The following is a 13,085-nucleotide window of genomic DNA, read 5'->3' as shown; positions in this document are numbered from 1 at the left end:
TTAGTGTCTCAGCAGAGCTGATTACCTACCTCTGTGGATTTCCACAAAACATGCACTGTTGGGGCTTGATTCACAAAGCGGTGCTAACTGTTTAGCACGGGTGTGCTAAACAGTTAGCACATGAAGTGCCGTTCGCGGACTTTTGTGCGCGCAAAGTGCCGCGATTCGATCGCTGACGTTTGCGCGCGCGAATCTCTATCCTGTGCTGGCTTTAGTCAAATACTGCTACCGGGCGAGCCTGCACCGGGACGATGGGACCAGGAGAGGAGCCGGAAGGCTCTATAGGACCCAGAGCCTTCCTTCTCCTTGGTTAAGTATGTATCTCCTTTTTTTAAATGCGGTTCCCATTCACTTTAAGCCTCGACCTCCAGTTACAGGCTATGTCCTGCTCTGTCATTGGTCTGCTGTTTATAGGGACTTGGGACAGTCACAATTTGTTGCCACCTTAACCACTTTGCATCCAGACCTTTTGTACCCCTTATGGACCAGAGCAGTTTTGACAGTTTATTTAATCAGAAATAACTTTATCCCTACTTATGACACAGAAATGAATGCCATTTTTTTCCCTTGAACAATTTTTGTTTTCTATGAATTTTAATGGGAAAAAATAGAAAAACACATTATTTCTCAGTTTTACCAATTCCAGTTTAAAAATAAAAAGTACAACTGTAGATAAAAAACACAAATTTTGTTTGGCCATTCTTACCGCTTACCACAAAACTTACATTATGTTCCTGTCACAATTTATGGTGAAGATATTTGATTGAAATACTGCTACAGAGTGTATTTTTCACTATGAACTGAGAAAATAAAAGTATATTTAATGGTAAAAATCAATCTCATTAGCTCAGGAAACATATTAGTTCTGCATCAGATAGTGCCAGAAATGTGCACAGGGGCAAGCCCAATCCTGCACAGCACTGCTTCTGCTACAAGACGTATATCTACTGACTCGTGGCTTAGATGAAGTCACAGAGGACTTAGATATACTGTAGTGGTGGATAAAGTGGTTAAAGTAATGTAACAGACACCTCCACGGGAGCTGATATTTTAATGCAAGTGTATCCTATTCCAATCACCAGATTTCAGTAAACGTGCCACTCCCCGTACCACAGAAAACAAAGGTATTTTAGGGAGAAACAACTGCACCTGTAAGAATCAGTGAAGCGCATGTTACATTGGTGCAGTGAGAGGGAGATGAGGAAGATTTGTATCTAGCTGCTTTGCTATAGAATATCTGGTGCATGCAGCTCCTGATCTGTTATTCTGTGTTTGCTAGGTTTTAAACCTCTCCCTCCCAGTATATAAGTGGTTATCAGGATATTGCCAAACTTGTTTTGGTAAGAGCAGAGCATATTATTATTTTCTACATGTCTTATAGTGCTGACACGCTTTCCTCATTTCTTTACTGAAAGCATTGAGCAATTCATACCAGTTACAGTTCCCAAAGGGATTAAAGTCAGATGTCCCTACCTCATTATAGGGCTAGTTTGGGGGAGAAGCTACTTAAAGGACAGTTGTAACGAGAGGGATATGAAGCCTGCCATATTTATTTCTTTTTAAACAATGCCAGTTGCCTGGCAGCACTGCTGATCTTTTTTGGGCTTCAGTAATGTCTGAACCGCAACAGAAACAAGCATGCAGCAAATCTTGTCAGATCTGTCAATAATGTCAGAAACACCGGATCTGCATATGCTTGTTCAGGGTTTACAGGTAAAAGTATTAGAGGCAGCAGATAAGCAGGATAGCCAGGTAACCGGTATTGTTTAAAAGGAAACAAATATGGCAGCCTCAGTGTTCTTCTCGTTACAGTTGTCCTTTAGCCACTGTAATGTAGAGGTTTCCTCTCACATGTCCCAAGTTTTTATTTTTTTAAGAAACCTATGGAAAACATACAGATTCTACTTGATCCTGAGACTTTGGAGCTGCATAGTTATGGTGCTAGCCACTTAGCTGTTGTGCTGCCCACTAGGCAACTGGACTTCCTCCTTCACAACCGGAAGTAGGAAGTACTTTAGCTGGAGAGCTTGAACGCTAAGTGGAGGGAAATGCACAGAGCTGGCGACAAGGGTGAGTTGACCCTCCCTGTCGCTTTCTGCTTTAGTTGAGATTCGAGTTCTGTTCTGAATCATTCGGAACAGGGTTCCAAGTCAGAACACTCATCCCTAGTCAGTATGGTTCTCATGAAAGAGCGAATACTTGTAGAGTGTTTTTCTCCTCTTGGTCTTGAAGTGCATGTGCAACTAAGGCCAGTGGTCAGGTAAGGTGGGAATTTCTTTGGCGAAAGTCAGTTTAACCTATCTGTATGTTTTGGGTTGTGGAAAGAAACTAGAAACACATGCTAACACTGTGAAGAACATGCAAGCTTCACGCAGATAGATAGCATCCTAGCTGGGAATCCAATTCAGTTCTATAGTGCTACAGAGCAAGTATGCTAAGCATGCCACTGTGATGTTCACTTTAGCATAGTTTATATCTGAAAGACTGGTTATAGTTGTGTTGTATTGGAGGGATATATAAAGATTAGTATGTAGGTTTATGTTCCCACCATCCAAATTCCTGCTGTAGTTGTCCTTCTGCAGGTTGTAATGTTTAAACTATCATGCTTGCTAGTCTAGTTTAGAGGACCCAACAGAAAACCTCATAGGAAAAATCTGCTAATGTGATTGGGTGGACCAGCCTCTTGAACTGTTAAGTTTCAGATAGGTTGTAGTAAACTATGCCCACACTGTTTGGCCAATCACAACGCTTTGTGCTGTAAGAGGGTACTGTTACTGGAGAACTGTTCCCTGTGAGGATTCCTGCTCAGTCCCCTAAACTAGACTTGCACCCTCTTATGTACAGTATGGCACTCATGTTTAATCACTGTTATTTGTGTTGATGGATTTGCAGCTCAATGATAAAGAGGAAGCTTTAGCCCATCAGAGGAAGGTGAGCTACATGCTTGCACAAACTATAGAACGGAAAGTAGATGCTGCAAGAAACCATGAGAAAGGCTACTCTGAGAAGACTTCTGCTAGTGAGGACCCAGAAGAGACTGCTGCTCCATGCCTGTGCCTTACAGACTCTGCTTCACCAGGGGACCACAGTACAAAGCAAAACCCACACATAGCCCTACAAACATCCTTTTCATTGCTGCTAAAAGACGTTTATCCTCAGCAAGACAATGCAGAAATCTTAAACCAAGGGACAGAATGTAAGGAAGAGGAGTCTCCAACATAATGTCTGTTTTATAGTAGTTGTACAGTAAAGATTATCTTTTACAGGTGAAAGTGTACCTGAGGCGACATATGACATGCTGAGATAAACGTGTATGTACAGTGCCGAACATATTAATAACCAGGCTCTTATTTTATTTTTTTATTTTATTTTGCTGCCTGAAGGAGTTAATTTTCAAACATGCAAGTGACAGCTTTTGTCTTGTCATTACCTTGTGTGGAATATAGTAAACATTACTGATAAGCAAATTAGAGCCATAAAAGTTTTCCTGGCAGAATACAACTTCTGCGGGAAGGGGAGAAATAGAAACAAAATCAATAGTTCATGTATTTAAACTCTGGGACACTTAATAGGTGACCATTGAGCAAAGGGCTGCCATTGAGCAAAGACAGTAAGAAACATTTTTAGGAGTAGGAAGATGAATACAATTGTTTATCTCATCAATATATTTTCACTTCGGGTTCACTTTAAGTGTTTCAGCCTTGGCTACAGCAGGCAGGCTTGAAGACAAACACGTTCCGGTTAAATTTTTACAATTTAACACACCCACCTCCTCAATTCTCCCTTAACTGCCATGCCATTAGGTGCTAGACTTTTAAAACTGAAATCCAGGTATACATAATTGTTGGCCACATGACTGCTGTTGCAAATCTTGGCCATGTAGACAACGTTCTGCCTCACAGTTATTAATGTATTGTGATAGAGCCCTCCATTCACCCTTACAGAGTTGGAGTGAGGGGAATCTCTGCAACTATTAAAGTAGCCTTTTCTTATGTGGGTTTCCACCAGAGATTAACTTCTTACTTTCAAAGCAAATATCCACTGGTTTGAAATTGAGCTAGTCAAGCTGCTTTATCAACAGCTACGTGACCCGAGTAGCACAATTTCAGGTCAGTGGAAATATTCATGGACAGTTGTAACTGAAGCACATCTCTAATGACCAAGACAAGTTACTATTCTAAAAAAATTCGATTTTATTTCTTTTAATAACTACTGACTGAAGGAAGGCAGGATTTTAATATTTCCACGTGTTTGCCTTCAGCTTTGCAGGAACTAAACTGACACTTCTGTAAAGTGTAGGCACCACAAGGTCTCTTTAAGTACATTTTTACACTTAGGATTATTTCTTATATGCATAGAAAATTGCTATATAGCTCAGGGAAAGCCTTCAGGTTTTAATGAAATGTTTCTAAAAGTGCAGCAGTGCCTTCTTAAAGCAGCCAAAGACCCTGAAGCGAAAAAAACAACTTTGATATAATGAATTGTATGTGCAGTACTGATAATGAATTGAACATATGTAGCAAAGAAAAGTCATTTTTTTATTTTCAGTTATATAGCTTTTAAACCCACACTCTGTCTTTTAAGCGATAAAAGCAGAAATAATGACCCTTTGAACTTTCTTGCAGTAAATCCCTATCTCAAGCGGTCTCTCACTGTTTCTTGGCTGTTTACGTGCTTCAGAAAACAGGACTATATTCCACCCAGTGGGTCAAATAGCTCAGAGAAGCTCTTTTGCATAAATCACTGAAGTTTTTTTTTTTTTAACTCTTTGTGTACTGGAAAACAATATGTAAATCTTTTCTTTGCTACTAATGTTATATTTATTATCTGTACTCCACATACAAATCATTATCTCATAAGTTTATTTTCACTTCAGGTTTGCTTTATGGCAAAGGGGCAATTACCTCAGGGCCCCCAACTGTCTAAACAGAAGCACAGATCCTAACTGCAGATCAGACCACTCTCTTCTTCATCAGCACTGTGAGCAGCAGCCAGGCCCATCATGTGCTCCTCCGTTACAAGAACACTGGGAAAGCAATGACTAGCTTTGCTCAATAGAGAGCCTCTTCCCTCTCTCTTATTTATAACATTCAGGACCGCCAATGAGAAGAGTGTGATGTTCTGGCACACAAATATCTCCAGCGCAGCAGGAACAGAGTAATAAAGTCAGTATTAAGCTGGGTACCGGAGTGACTCCTGTGCATGCAGAAGAGGCAGATAGTGAAATGCATCATTTGTTGTGCTTTATCCTGGCTGGGAGCATACTTGCTTGAAAATCGCACACAATGAAAGTCTACGGTCCGCATTGCAAAATGCAGCTGTCTGTGTTTTGTAATGTAACAATTCTGTATTTGTCTCCATTGAAAAAAGGAGATTAATTTAAAAAAAAAGCCAAAAAAAGGAAATGGCAAATGCATAAAAAAAAAAAACTAAAGAACTAAAGTCGCAAAATGCAAAGCGAAACACAAAAATGCACAGTGCAGAAAACTCGTGGTTTACCGCTCAGACGAGTGTTCTCCCAGCCTTACAGCAGCAACTTAAAGTGAACCAGAGATGAAGCACCCTCATGTATTTACCATTTATATCAGTGAGAACATTCGAGAAAACATCTACCCTGCTCTCTGTTTCATCATTCACTGCTCAGCCTGCTTGTTATCAGCCCTGATAAAATCCCTGACTGAGCATTCAGTCTGGCTTTGCTCAGGAATCATTATAGCTGAGACTGTCTTCTCTGATGTCTTTTCAAGCCCAAGCCTGCCCCTTCTGGCTGTGCTTTTCTGTTCTGTATAGTACTTGCAGCATCACAGAGAGCTGTGATGAGATAGGAGGAGCTGCTGGTGTCTGCTAATGGAAGGGCATATTGAAAAATGTTTTTTTTTTAAATCTATATTTGTTAGTCATAAGAGGTATTTAGAAATGGTGATTTCATTTTGCTCACAGCCCACTAAATAATATGCTTTTCTGATGAACTCTGTTTTGCATGGAGTTTTAGTAAAAAAAACAACGGCACGCCAGAGCGGCTAAAATACCAGGTATAGTATCCATTTTGTAAAATCTATCAGGGGATATGTTTATTTTGTGCCAAAGGGTTCATCTCTGGTGTCTTTTAAAATTACAACTTCTCCATAGTACATATTCCGGTACAGGCAGATGATGCTGATAAAACGGTCAGCGTGATATTTCAACTTCCAATTGATTGATGTTGATTTTACCAAGGACGTTACTTACTACATTACCATAGTCATTACCTTGTACACTAAAACCTGTCTACATTTCCACTCTTCCTGCGCTTATGCCTATGCTTGCTGGTTATATACAGTACAAGTACACATTAGAAAACCTATACTGTCCCCTCTGCCATCTAGTGGTTAAAGAAACAACAGCAACTTAAATTACAAACGTGGGGAGTGAGCCAGAGGTTGTTCCAATAAGGAGTTGGTAAGAGTCATTCCGGCTCCTGTTGGACTTGTTAGGCAAGCTGTATCTTTTCATCTTATGGGGGGATCCATGTGTGACTGGGAATTGGGTAACCATGATACCGTATGCTTCACCCACATAGACTAGGGAGCTGCGCTAATCATGAAGAGATCTCGCAGATCAGTACATTATCTGATCTCTATGACTGCTGCTTCTCAGTACACAACTTCCTCCTGGGACTGTAGTGGATGTGGGGAATATTATGTTTTCTCTGCAGGTATTTTTACAAACCAGTATAGAAGAGTGCTAAGCTTTCAAAGAGGATTTACATATTGATATATGTTTGTATTTAATATATTTGTGTCCTTCCCTGTGTGTGTAACATGAGTGTTGATGTCTGATTCAGTTGAACTCTACAGCAGCTACACCCATCACTATGGTGCTTCTTGGCCACAGTACTGCAGACAGCACTCCTTCCAGTCCCCGCAGCTTTCAGGGGAAGGGAATGTCACAGGGGAGACTCGCTTTGTAATATTGTACCTGGGTTGAAATACAGTTTTGGGGTCAGTTTCCACTAGTCGTGAATCCGCATTGCATCAAACCTGAAGCCAATGCATGCCTATGGAGTAGTTTCTATTGTATGCGAATCTTCATATGCAATGCGACCTGGGAATATTATGGATGGCATGTTGCAGATGTCCGCAGCACGCATCCGATTCCCCTAATCAGTGACAGGCAGCCGCATCTGGACTTCCGGAAGATAACAGGAAGCCGCCCGTGGCTGGATGCAATGCAATCACATCCGGGCAGTAGAGACGGGCCCTTGCTGATTAGTTTAAAGGGATACTGTAGGGGGGTCGGGGGAAAATGAGCTGAACTTACCCGGGGCTTCTAGTGGTCCCCCGCAGACATCCTGTGTTGGCGCAGCCACTCCCCAATGCTCCGGCCCCGCCTCCGGTTCACTTCTGGAATTTCTGACTTTAAAGTCAGAAAACCACTGCGCCTGCTTTGCCATGTCCTCGCTCCCGCTGATGTCACCAGGAGTGTACTGCGCAGACACAGACCATACTGGGCCTGCGCTGTGCGCTCTTGATGACATCAGCGGGAGCGAGGACATGGCAACGCAGGCGCAGTGGTTTTGTGACTTTAAAGTCAGAAATTGCAGAAGTGAACCGGAGGCGGGGCTGGAGCATCGGTGAGTGGCTGCGCGGGCACAGGATGTCTGCGGGGGACCATTAGAAGCCCCGGGTAAGCTCAGCTCATTTTCCCCCGACCCCCCTACAGTATCCCTTTAAATGCCCTGGTAAATGTTGTCAAAAATGGTACTATTCTTTTAGGAAAACATGAGTAAGGGGATTCAAATTTAAGTGTACCTGAGAGAAAGCAATGATCAGTACTTTTACTTACCTGGGGCTTCCTCGCCATCTTTCCGGGTGGCCCCGTACTTCAGCAATCATCGCCTGTAATTGGGTCTCAGTCGTGGCACTCTGTCTGTACTGCGCATGCACGGCCACAACACAATTCCGTCGCCAGGAGCATTCTGCACCTGCCGGGCCACATGTGCAGGAGAAGATTGCTGAAGAATGGGGCCACCTAGAAGGATGGTGAGGAAGCCCCAGGTAAGTAAAAATACCGATCATTGCTTCCTTACAGATTTCCTTTAGAGTATGAGACCTTTCAAAAGAACACAATCTTTAACCATTTCCCCTCCCCCGGGATGAGTAACTACGCCCCTGCAAAATGCCACAACTCTGTGCAGGGGCATAGGTACTACGTCCCTCCCGCCGTGTCCCCCCGCTCGCCAGCCAGCACCCCCCCCCCCCCCCCGCGCTCTGTACCGCTGCTCATTACTGCCGATCGCCCGCTGCTAGATCAATGAATGGGAAAACAAATCCCATTAATTGATCTAAGTTCCCCTGTGAATGGCTGCAGCCGTCTATTCAGACGGCTCTGCCATTCATGAATCCTGTGCACGTAGTGCTTCTGTTTCCGTACTAATAGTACGGAGCTGAAGTCACCACTGAGGACATCTTGTGGCCAACCCACCTCGCTCGCCCGCCTTGCTCCCTGGTCCCGTCCAGCTGTCCGTTACTGCACACATGCGCAGTAGCAAAAAATGGACATGGAAAGCTGGACGCAGCGACACAGGGGTTTTATAGTATAGCATGGGCTTGTAATTAGGGATAGACGCAAAACTTAAAAAATCCACCTTTATTTCCAAATAAAATATTGGCGCCGTACATTGTACTAGGGAAAAATTTTAAATGTAATAACCGATACAAATGGGCAAATAAAATGTGTGGGGGTTTTAATTACGGTAGCATGTTTTATTTTTAAACTATAATGGCCGAAAAACTGAGAAATACTGAATTTTTCTATTTTTTTTTTCTTATTATTCCCATTACAACTGAGTTAGAATAAAATAATTCTTAGCAAAAAGTACCCCCGAAAGAAAGCCTAATCAGTAGCGAAAAAAACAAGATATAGATTGTTTCGTTGTGATAAATAGTAATAAAGTTATAGGTGAATGAATGGAAGGAGCGCTGACGGGTGAAAATTGCTCTGGTTTTTTAAGAGGAAAAACCCTTCGAGGTGAAGAGGTTAAAGAAAGCATGCCAGTTAAGTAATTACTGAGGTGGTCCTTGTTTAAAAAACTGTGTACATTTTGAGGTCTGAACAAGGGTTTTAAAGGGAATCTGAAGTGAGAGGCATATGGTGGTTTCCATATTTATTTCCTTTTAAATTATTATTGGTATTGATTTATAAAGCTCCAACATATTCTGTGGTGCTGTACAAAGTAAGAAACAAACATGGGGTACATAATAATATAGACAGTGGTATACACCAATCTACGAAATTGTTAACAAAATACAGAATCGATACAAAATGCAGAATTGGTTATTAAAGTGGCAAAAGTAACATGATGAATACAAAAAAATTAGAACAAATTCCAAGTCACAAAAGGGGAGATAGCCCTGCCCTTGTGAGCATATAATCTAATGGAGTAGGGGGGAAACAAGGTGGGGTAGTATACAATAATCCTACCTAGATGCAGTGTGTTTTTAATTTATGCAGTAGGAGTGCAACTTGGCCTTAGATCAAAGGGGGAACGGCCCTAAGGTAGAGAGTATGCCTGTTGGAAAAAGTGAGTTTTGTGGGAGTGTTTAAAGATATCAAAGGTTGTAGAGTGACAGATGTGATGTGGAAGGGCATTCCAGAGGAGGGGTGAAGCACGTGCAAAATCTTGTACACGTGAGGTAATCTGAAGACCTAAATGAAGCAGTGGCATTTAAATAAGCTCTGATACTCTGACCTACATCTAAAGGATGACATCCTACCCCCAAGGAGAAGGTAGGTAGCATGTTGATGCCACTTTTGGAGCATATTGTAAAACTTGCCTAATGACCACTCTATCAGGCAAAAACTCCAGAAGATTGCTAGAACAACCCAGAGCTTGGAGGTCATACACTCTCTTGCTTGAGGCAATAGCAGTCAAAAATACTGCCATCAAGGTCAGATTCTCCAATTAAATGGCTTATAATGGATGGAAAGGAGGAGAAGACAAGACTTCCAGCACCACAGAAAGATCACGGTTAGGGAAAAACGGTCTTCTAGGAGGATTTGCCCATCTGTAATTGGTTAAGGCTGACAAAGCCGAGATCTGAACTTTAATTACAGATACGCTAACACTCTTGTCTACCCCAGTTTGGAGAAAATCTAGGATGTTCTGAATTCCTGGAGATAGACATCAAAACCTTTGTCTGAGGCAAAGACCGCAAACATTTAATAAATCCTGTGATAAGTTGAGTTGGTGAACGGTTTTCTGGCTTTTAGAAGCGTAGCAATTACTTTGCTTGAACAACCTAGATCCGTGTACCTCTTCCTTTCAATTTCCAAGCTGCTAAATTTAACTTGCTTACTTCCAGATAAAGAAGGTTCCCTTAAGACAGTAGGTTGTGAGTCATTTGCAATCTGAGAGGCTCTACTACACTCAGGAGTAACACTAGGGTGAACCTAGGCCTCATGGGCTAAGAAGGCAGGATAGCAATGATTGTGCAGGACTCTGTACAATCTTTGTAGGAATCTGGTAATCGGAGGGATTGGCGGGAACACATATCCCAGAGAAAAGTCCCATGGTTGCGCCAAACTATCTCTGCTGAGGAAGGATGGAACCATGAGAAAAACTTCAGTACTTGTTCTGCGGGGAAGCCCACAAGTCCACTTGTGGACAACCCCATATTTTAACAATCATCATAAAGATCCTTTTGCTCAATGACCACTCGTGAGGATCTTCGAAGTGACTGCTCAAACAATCTGCTAGCACATTCGCCTGACCTAGAATATATGAAGCTGGTGGATTTGCTAGATTCCTCTGTGTCCAACGTATAAGATGACCTGTCTCTTGAAGAAGGACAAAACTCCTCAATCCTCCTGATATAGGCTACCGCACACACATTGTCTATCTGCATTAGTACAGACTTGCCATAGATCTGATTATGAAAGGTTTTCAAGGCCATGAACGCTGCTCTGAGCTCCGTTAAGTTCAAAGGCACCCCTATCTGCCGTATTCTCCACTTCTTCTGAACCCAGATGCCATTGCAATGGGCTCCCCGTCCTATTATACTTGCTGCTGAGGTAATTATAATCAGTAAATTCGGTTGAATTTGATAAGTTTCTCAAGTTCTTTTCCCTGATCCACCAAGCAAGGGACCTCTTCCCCTCCATAGACAAAAGGAACCTCTGTCCCAGATCCATCTTGTTCCATCAACGTAAAAAGAAGTACTGGAACTGCATCAGATACCAATGAGCCCACTCCACCATGGGTATAGTGGATGACAAAGTCCCTATTAGACTCAGACATTCCCTCGCAGACAGACAAGAGGCTGACAGTGCATTCCACATCTTCTGATGGATTACTAAAATTTTCTGATCGGAAGGCATAATTTTGTTCTGGAGGGTCAAGAATCTTGCCCCAAAAAAGATCATGTCTTGAGAAGGCACAAGCTGGCTTTTTTTGAAGTTGACTATCCAACCCAGGTCCTGAAGAAGTTGCAATAACTGAATGATCTGATGCCAACCCAATACTTTTCGATCTTGACGTAACAATAGAATGTCGTCTAAGTAGTGGTATACTCTTAAACACTGCATTCTTAAAGATGCGATTACTGTAAGGAAAACTTTTTTAAAGGTTCTTGGAGCAGTTGAGAGCCCGAACGGGAGACAATGAAACTGATAATGCCTTCCCTCCGCAGAAAAACTGGGGAACTTCTGGAATCTCCTTTCTGTAGGGATATGTAGATCAGCATCTGACAAGTCTACGGTCGACATCTAATCGTCTAATGTTATTATGGGAATGATGGACTGAAGCAACTTCATCTTGAAATGTTTTATTTCTATGAACCGCTTCAAAAACTTTAAGTCCAACACCAGTCTCCAACCCCCTGATGCTTTTGGAATGAAGAAGAGATGTGAATAAATTCCTGAAAAACACTGATTGTTTGGAACTGGAACAATTGCTTTTCCCTTCTCCAAGAACTGTACGTACTCTGAGTCTATTTCTCTCTATCTGATGGAATTTTGTAGGTACAAATCTGCTTGACAGGGTTTTTTCTTGAACCTCCAGGAATGCCCCTTTCAGAATCCTTATTACCCTGAGATCCTCTCTTCTTCCCACCCAAGACCTCTAGTAGAGGCGAAGCCTGGCCCCTACTCCACAATCTTGCGTGAATACACCATCAAAAGTGCTTCTGGCCCTGCTGTGTACTTGAAGAGCCCTTCAACTTGCCTCCCTTAACCCTCCTGGCGGTATGAAAAATTCCGCCAGGAGGCAGCGCGGCAGTTTTTTTTTTTTTTTTTAAATCATGTAGCGAGCCCAGGGCTCGCTACATGATAGCCGCTGCTCAGCGGCATCCCGCCGCCCGCTTCGATCGCCTTCGGCGATCTCCGATCAGGAAATCCCGTTCAAAGAATGGGATTTCCTGGAGGGCTTCCCCCGTCGCCATGGCGACGGGGCGGGATGACGTCAGCGACGTCGTGACGTCATTGGGAGTCCCGATCCACCCCTCGGCGCTGCCTGGCACTGATTGGCCAGGCAGCGCACGGGGTCTGGGGGGGGGGGCCCGCGCGCCGCAACGTATAGTGGCGATCGGGTGCGGGTAAAACCTCCTGCGCGGCTTACCCCGAACTACGTTCGGGGTTACCGCCAGGAAGGTTAAGGAAAGAGGACTAAGTTCCTTTCCAATTTCTTCCAAACTGCCTACCAGGCTTGTAGGTCTTTGATTGCTTGTATCTATTATTAAAAGTTTTCCTAATATTCTGCTGTCTATATGGCCTCTGCTTCTTATCTTGTGGAATCAATTCAGATTTTCCACCTGTAACCAATGAGATAAACCTGTCCATTTCTGGCCCAAACAAATGAGCCCCATCAAATGAAATCTTGCACCAGTTGCTCCTTGAAGCTTGGTTTGCAGACCATGGTTTCAACCATAAGGCCCTTCTGGCAGTTACACTGCTTAACATCGACCTGGCGTAGGATCTTATATCTATCGCAGCCTCTCCCATTAAATCGCCTGCTGGTTGAAGTTCATTTAAGGCCTTAATGATTTCTTCTTTGTATCCGCATTGAAATCTGTCTCGACATTATCCACTCATATTCGCGTTGCTTTTGG

At 42.9% G+C, this 13,085-nt stretch overlaps 1 protein-coding gene across 2 annotated transcripts in view; it reads left to right on the top strand.

The window, feature by feature from the left end:
* Nucleotides 1-3,328, top strand: part of CCDC125 (coiled-coil domain containing 125) — a 53,846-nt gene extending 50,518 nt beyond the window's left edge. For both annotated transcript variants that reach the window (XM_068248057.1, XM_068248066.1), the window contains exon 12: nucleotides 2,893-3,328. In XM_068248057.1, coding sequence (XP_068104158.1) covers nucleotides 2,893-3,222 — 330 coding nt within the window. In that variant the 3' untranslated portion in view covers nucleotides 3,223-3,328. The remainder of the gene's footprint in view (nucleotides 1-2,892) is intronic.
* Nucleotides 3,329-13,085: the final 9,757 nt, after the last annotated feature.

Source organism: Hyperolius riggenbachi, chromosome 1 (assembly GCF_040937935.1).
Source record: "Hyperolius riggenbachi isolate aHypRig1 chromosome 1, aHypRig1.pri, whole genome shotgun sequence".
In the NCBI taxonomy this organism is placed as follows: domain Eukaryota; kingdom Metazoa; phylum Chordata; class Amphibia; order Anura; family Hyperoliidae; genus Hyperolius; species Hyperolius riggenbachi.
The sequence above is the reverse complement of the archived record's forward strand: the minus strand, read 5'-3'. Positions and strand labels throughout refer to the sequence as shown.